General features: G+C 34.7%; 1 protein-coding gene across 1 annotated transcript; it reads left to right on the top strand.

Annotated features, from left to right (window-relative positions):
• The first annotated feature begins 4,314 nt into the window (after nt 1–4,314).
• LOC137718388 (uncharacterized) lies at nt 4,315–7,266 on the top strand. The gene is made up of 2 exons (XM_068457928.1): nt 4,315–4,769; nt 6,370–7,266. The coding sequence occupies exons 1-2, from the start codon at nt 4,472–4,474 to the stop codon at nt 6,711–6,713; spliced, it is 642 nt and encodes a 213-aa protein (XP_068314029.1). The 5' UTR covers nt 4,315–4,471; the 3' UTR covers nt 6,714–7,266.
• Nucleotides 7,267–7,498: the final 232 nt, after the last annotated feature.

The following is a 7,498-nucleotide window of genomic DNA, read 5'->3' as shown; positions in this document are numbered from 1 at the left end:
GCAGCGTCTAAAATGCCTATACGAACTCAATTCGTTCTTTTGGTTAGAAATAACACGATAGCGTTGAGAAGATATAGTGTATTCACTTTCCAATTCATGGACCTTAAAATGTTTCATTTCATTATTGGTATATAAGAAAAGTAAAGGTAGGGTTTGGAAATGAAATTTTCAGCTTGGAAAGGGACTTATCTGGTCTGGTCAAGAAAGGGAGAAGGGAAATATCTGGTCTGGTCCATTCTCCACGCGCAATGCTATGAACCTGACTTGGAGAGTTGAGGCAGCCCAACTAGAAGCATTCCCATGTGCTCCTCTGTTTTTTTTGGTCAAATGATATATTTATTAGATTAGATGTTAAATTAGGGAGCCAACGAGGTTCGCTTTTTTTTTTTTTTTTTTTTGGTCAAACGATAGATTTAGTAGATTAGATGTTAAATTAGAGAGCCAACAAGGTTCGAACCATTATGGTAAAGGGCCACTTACCCCATGTGCTCCATTAGTTAGTTAGTTTGTTTCCATCAACTTTCAATCCTTTTAACTTTATGCTTCATTCACTTTCCCTTTCAATAATCTTTAACCAAAAGAAAAAAAAGTTTAGCAATGCTCTTCAACTTTGGATCTTATTTCGGTTTGCAAAAAGTTTCAATTTGGGTTTCAATCCTCTTAAACTTTCAGTGCATGCATCTGTGAGTCTTTCCGGCCCCTAGAAGTGGGGACTATTGTGGTGAAGCCACCTACTGGTCACTTTAATTCTACATTAAAAAAAAAAAAATATATATATATATATATATAGACACATACCCCCAACGGTCAATTCTGTCAACAAAATGATACATTTACAAGGTAGAATAGTAAATGTTTAAGATTATGATAATTTGAGATTGAGAAAAATAAAGAGGATAACTTACACATCAACAACAAATTTAAAAGCTTTCATTGTACCAAATGGCCACAAATAACGCTTTACTTGATAGAAAAATTGACCAACCTAACCGGAAGGTGTTGGGGGAAGCGATATTATTGGCACGAATTAAAAGTTTTGAGGGAGCAAACTTAAAAGATTTTTTATTTTTTATTTTTTATTTTATAATTTTATAATTTATTTATTTTATTAAAAAGGGACTAGAAATGATAATATTGGCACAAATTAAAATTCAAAGAAGCATTTCAGCCTCCCTGAATCACATAATGGTGGTTAGGAAGATGCTGAAATGTCTCTATGAGTCTTTTCACTATCCGAAAAAATAGACTGCCGTAACGAAATCACTTGCTAATCTTTTTCAAAAAAAAAAAAGTTCAGATAATAAAACGTCACAAGACATATTAAATTAAGGAGGTATTGATTTTTCTTATGTCTTCCAACCCTCTTGTCGATCTTGTTAGCAACTGTCGAGTGACCTATATCTTGATACACGAAAAATGTAGACCAATTTGTAGAAAACGAGGCATGAATGAGAGGTTTTGGAGATAGGGATTTGCATAATTGTCCCGGAAAATCTTCACAGAGAGAAAAAACGAGTCCATTTTTTCACATAATCCTCATAGCTTTCCAAGGAAATTTGGAATATCAAGGCCTTGACTACACATTTGTAGTGAAAACAATCTTCTTGGAGAAAGGTTATGCACCCACACCGTAGCTTTCTTCCAAGATGTGATATGACGAAAAAACAGCTAGGTGATCTTGTTGAGAAGTTCTTGTGTCCGGTGGTCAAATTAAGTGAACTGTTCAACTTACTCATAAAAGAGTGGGATTTTGGATTGAAATTCATACAATATGTGTATAGAATCAAGTGATACTTAAAAGAGTAAATTGCCGATTTCTCCCTCAACTTTTACTTTAGCTTTCAATTTCCCTCATAAACTTTTCAATTGGAAAATTAAGGAAACTAATTTTTTTGGCCGATTTCCCCTGCTGTTTGGTTTTCATTTATTCTATCCAAATTTCTGTTAAATGGAAGCATGTGCACAACATGTGAGGATAGTTAGGTCGCTTTGTTCTTTAAAATAATCGAAAACCTTAGATTTCTAAAATATTGACCTAGGCAAATCTATGTGATTCTATAGTTTCTGTGTTTGAAGGTCTAGTGAAGTGACGTTTTTGTCCTCAAAGGAGTCACATGGTGTCCACGTGATAAGCGTTAATGTTAATTTGGATGGAATATGTGAAAAGCTAACATTAGGTCGGAAATCGACAAAAAGAAAAGTTCAAGTCCTTAAGTTTCTAATTAAAAAGTTAAATGAAAATTCAAGAGAGAAATCAGTAGTTACTCTATTTAAAATACAAAACAACTCATTTCTTTACAAATGAGTCGAATAGTATATACCTGATATAATTGTCGCACGCAGAAATTTCTTCATTTTGTAACTTTTCCTTGAGCACCAACAAACTACCTATAAAAACCTACTTTTGCAATTGCAATCTCACGACTTTAGCTTACATCTTATCTATGCCTTTATAAAGTTGGGAAAGAAATCAAGTGGGAGTCGCACTTTTTGACTTAAAAGTCACACGGCAGTGACCAACACCGCATCCCCAATCCAAGCGTTTTCGATAGGCTTTCGGGGTTTGGTTTGTCAAATTCTAGGCATTTAGTCTTCCACTTTTGGTTTAGGAAGATTAGCCATAAATATATCATACTAATCAACTCAACGTGTGGGCTCTCAGTTCAGTTGACACCACTCCTCCATACTTTTTCTTTTTCCTCTTGGGAGGAGAACGGGTCTATCTCTGCAACAAGACTAATTCAAAATGCTTTTGCTAGAGATTTTAGCTTTAGTAATTGAATTGTGAAAAAAAGGAAGCATCCAATCCAAAACTTTGTTCAACTTTACTTTTTTTTTTTTTTGGGTCAAACGATAAATTTGTTAGATTAGATGTTAAATTAAGGCGTCGTGGTTCAATGTCAACATTTCTCTCCACTACCATAGTAGAGGATCACCTGCATAGAATATTATATATATATATATTTTTTTTAAACAAATGATATTATTTACATTAAAGGGAATGGAGTAGGCTAAACTTCATATAATGAAAAAAAATACTACTAAACTGTAATATTAAGTGACAATAGATTATCTACTTAAAAGCAATAAATTGCACGTAGACATGGTTGGTTAGGAATCCAATAGACCTTTTGGGGTTTGAGATGTGAATTTCACAATTTGAGGTTGTGAAATTAGTAGCGTAAATCCAACCCAATCTAACTAGAGCTTATTAGATTGTATTTGATTTGGTTTATTTATGAAAATTTATTGAAATATCAAGTGAATCTCATCATATCTAATTATTCGTGATGTTTTATTATAATATTTCATATTTAGTTTGCAAGGATTCTTATGGAGTCGAGTTCTTCATAATATATTTGTGGAATGTTCTTTTTTCAACGAATGAAATATCGTACTCTTTTTAAGAAAACATATTAGTTCATTCCATTTTTATTTTTTTCCCAATTCATGACTTTTCTCGTTTCAATTAAATAACCAAATCATAATATTCAAACTCCAATTTATCAGTCCAATGTTAAAACCTAAAATTTATAACTCAAAATAGGTTTTAACCATAATTTTTATTTTTCTCTGATCTAATAGCTATGGGTTACCTGAGATTATTAAAAAATAAATTTAGGCTAAATTTTTATTTTTATTTTTTATTTTTTATTTTTTCAGTAACTTTATCAAATAAAATTTATGTGGATTATCATAATGTATTTTTATGAGTATTTTAACCTAAAATATTTAGATTCCGAAAAAATTAAAAAATCACTAAACCGATCCCATGAAACATATATTTATAGAGTTTTGGGGTGAATTTTGATTTAAATATATTTTTAATTGTTTTAGCTCAATTTTGGGCCGTTAGATCTTTCTTTTAATGTCAGATTTGACCATATTCAATCTCAGCCGTTGAATTTAATGCATTTTAAAATTTAAAATTGCCAAAATTTTAAGTTTTAACCCAAAACTTATTTTAGACCCAACAATTGAAGAAGGATTGGATTAGTTTAAAACCTAAATTTTGGTTGGTCAGCCTTTTAACCCTGACCTAAATTATGGGTTAAATTTGTCCAAACTTTAGGTTTTAATGCAAAACTTATTTTAGGCCCAATCATTGGAGTTTAAAATCTAAATTTTAAATTTTAACTCAAACGTTAGAGATGGTCTGCAGCATACATTCAATTCCAAGTATTATATTGGCCAAAATTGATTTGTGGGCCAACCCCGTGATCACCTCCGTTAATCTAAAAATTTTCCAGAGTATAAATGCCTTCCTACACACACATTACACGCACAAACAGTTATTCTTCTCTCACACTTCTCCCACACTTCTCCCACAAACACAGAAAAACACAAGACAACACAACACAGAAGACACAACCTTTTCTTTCTTTCCAAGTCACAAATTTTTCTCACTTTTTCGGTTTTTCCCCTTCTTTTTCCACCTTTCTCATTAACTCCCTCAAACCCTAATTCTAACATGAATGGGTACAAAGAAGACACCTCCTTTTGCTATTTCCACCCCAAAGAGCTTGTTGTGGGGGTCTGCTCCCTCTGCCTGACCGAGAGGCTTCTAATCTTGGCTTCCAAAAAAGGCCACCACCACCACCGCCACCATATCTCCTCCGTCGGAGGCGGCAGTGCCCATAAAAACCCAAATGGTATGCACAAGAAGGTACCCATTAGCCTCCCCAAGATCTTTGCTTTCAGCTCTCTCCTCAATCGGCAGGGGAAACCAGACGACGGCTTAGATCAAGAGGCTTCCACCAGCCAAGAAGGTAAGTTATTTTTCTAGTGGGTGAGTGCTAAATTTTATATCTTTTTCACTTTTTCCAGCTTTTAGTGGTAAAAATTAGGGGTTTGTGGTGATATAAACAATGTTGACGGCCAAGCATTGTGCTTTGATGTTGTATGTGTGTATTTGTTTCTTTGTTTGTCGTGGGTCTGGTTGAATATGTTGCGTAATTAATTGCTTTTTGGGTAATAATGACAAAATTATGGTCAAAGTTTAAATAAAATGGCAGATTTAGGAAGCAAGATTTCATTTACTATACCTGAAGTATATGGGGTTTCCAAGTTTTCAAGACCAATGACAGCATGAAAAAGAAAATCCTGGTGAAAGATTGCAAAAAATGACTTAGGGTTTAGGGATTTGTTCATGAAGAAGCATCTTTTTCTGTTTTTGGGGTTCATGGAATTGTCTAATCAATTTAATTTAATTAGGAATTGTTTCCAATTTTGTGAAGAAACTGTTATTAAAAAACTACATGCAGATCAGTTTGACAATTACCTAAAAAAGCTTCATCCTTTTGAACCAAGTTGCATTTTTTTTATTTTTTTTTGAATTAAATGGATGTTATATTTATGAGAATTTTTTTTAACAAACGATATTATCTACGCTAAGGAGGGGTGACTTAGCTTCAAAATGGGCTAGCAATAATGTGGTTCAAATCCACCATTGGTGAGAATTGAACCTAAGACCTCTCACTTACAAATGAAGAGGAATATCACTAGACTGAAATACTAAGTGACACCTTTATTAGATTTTGTGCATTTACATTTGATTCACTTGAAAAATAAGTGAGGGTCACCACTAGTCCTCCAAATCTATATTGGTATTGGAAAACATCCCTCTTTAGAAATATTTTAAACAATCCCCATACTTCCATTATTATAAGCAACTTAATTAAATTGATATATAATATATTAAAGGGCAAAAGCCAAAAGGTAGGATGATCATTTTACATCACCTTATGTTTTAGTTCTAAGTTTCTAACTAACAATCGTTTTCCTCTCTTGATCAATCCTTTCTCTTTGCTTTCACTCAACCCTCTCTCCATCCATCCCAACCAACTGATGATAATAATAATAATGAAAGTAAAGTTTGGAGGGGATGAAAACACAGTTGCTACATTTGACTAACATATTCTGTTTGCTTATATTCTCATAAGTTAATATCATGATCATTAGCCCATTTTGAATGAAACCATATATAATTAACTCCAAACCTTAAATTTGTGTTAATTACGTTCTTTTGATTGAATTACATTTGCTTTTATTTGGTCATCAACCCTTGGAGCCTTAACTGAAAATGATGAGAGTACCGTGTGGTTGCGTATGATTGCTCGTATTTGGGGTTTGTCCTAAGGCCCCGAAATCAACGAGATAGTCGGTCAATGGGGGGTTTTTGTCCTAAGGCCCCCAACTCAACGAGATAGTCGGTCAATGGGGGGTTTTTGTCCTAAGGCCCCCAACTCAACGAGATAGTCGGTCAATGGGGGTTTTCTCACCACTGAAAAGGATTGTAAAAAATGTGCATGTCTGTGAATTTTCTTGGCAACCATGGTCACTTATTCGCAATGTCAATTGCTTTTGCAGACTCATTCATATCAATCAAGTTTGAAGACAATGGAGTGGCCTCATGGGAAAAGAACAAAGTGTCTAAGGTCTCTCTAGATCATTGCAACATGTCCTGGAATCACAACCTGAGCAAGGAAGCCAAGGAAACAAAGGAGGCAAAGGATAGCAAGAGCGTGATAGAGCACGGGAAATCCCACATCCCGCTCAGTTGGCGGAAGAGGATTGGTCACTTGGCCCAGCTCATCAGATGGAAGAGGTCGAACAAGGGCAGTGTGTGTCATGTCGGCAACAAGGCGGAGGGAGTCAAGGTAAGGAAGGGTTGGATAAGAAACCTGACAAAGAGGAGAGGGGCCATGGAATAAAGGGGGTTTGTTTGTGCAGAAAGTGACACAAGTCTTTTCATCCACCGTGCTCATTTGTGGGTAGAAGCTCCAATCCATAAAGTCAAAAACCCTAAGAAAGTGCTATTGTTATCTGGACTTCAACTCTTTGGGGCTTCTTTTTTCTTTTGGTTTTCTTTCATTTCTTCAAAGGAGTACAGGCTGTAAAAGGAGGGATCTTGGTGCTTTGGTTTCACACTGTTATAGAAAAAGATGAAATTTAATTTTGTAAAAGTTCAGCTCCCATTACCAAACATTTTGTAAAGCAAGACCCATGTTAGGTTCACAAAGTGGGAAACAATGGAGCAGAGGGCCCATTCTTCTGCATCTGGAACTTGTCGAATACTTGTCTTGATGCCTTAGTGTCATCTTGTTCCCTCCAATAAAGAACTCAAGATGGAAGTTGTTTTTTTTTGTACAAGCAATATTAATGGAGGTGGAATTGATCACAGGACTTCGGGTCCAAGAGTATACAGGAATTGCAAGAGTAAACTTTCGTAAGAGTCTTTGAGCTACAAGGCCATTGTGAAACTCAAGTTGGAATTTTGAGTCTTTGAGCTAAACGATCAGGTGCAAGTAGCTTGACCGCCTTACTCGTCATTGAAACACAAGCTAGAGACATATTGGCCTACATTCCAACCAATGTGATCTCCATTACCGATGGATAAATTAGTTAAAGAGAAAAAAAATAGAAATATCTTTTGAAGAGAAAAACTTCTCGATTGAATTGTTATTGTATCTGACTAATTGTTTTTTGGTAGTTTTGA

The sequence above is a fragment of the Pyrus communis genome, chromosome 15, assembly GCF_963583255.1.
Source record: "Pyrus communis chromosome 15, drPyrComm1.1, whole genome shotgun sequence".
NCBI lineage: Eukaryota > Viridiplantae > Streptophyta > Magnoliopsida > Rosales > Rosaceae > Pyrus > Pyrus communis.
The sequence above is the reverse complement of the archived record's forward strand: the minus strand, read 5'-3'. Positions and strand labels throughout refer to the sequence as shown.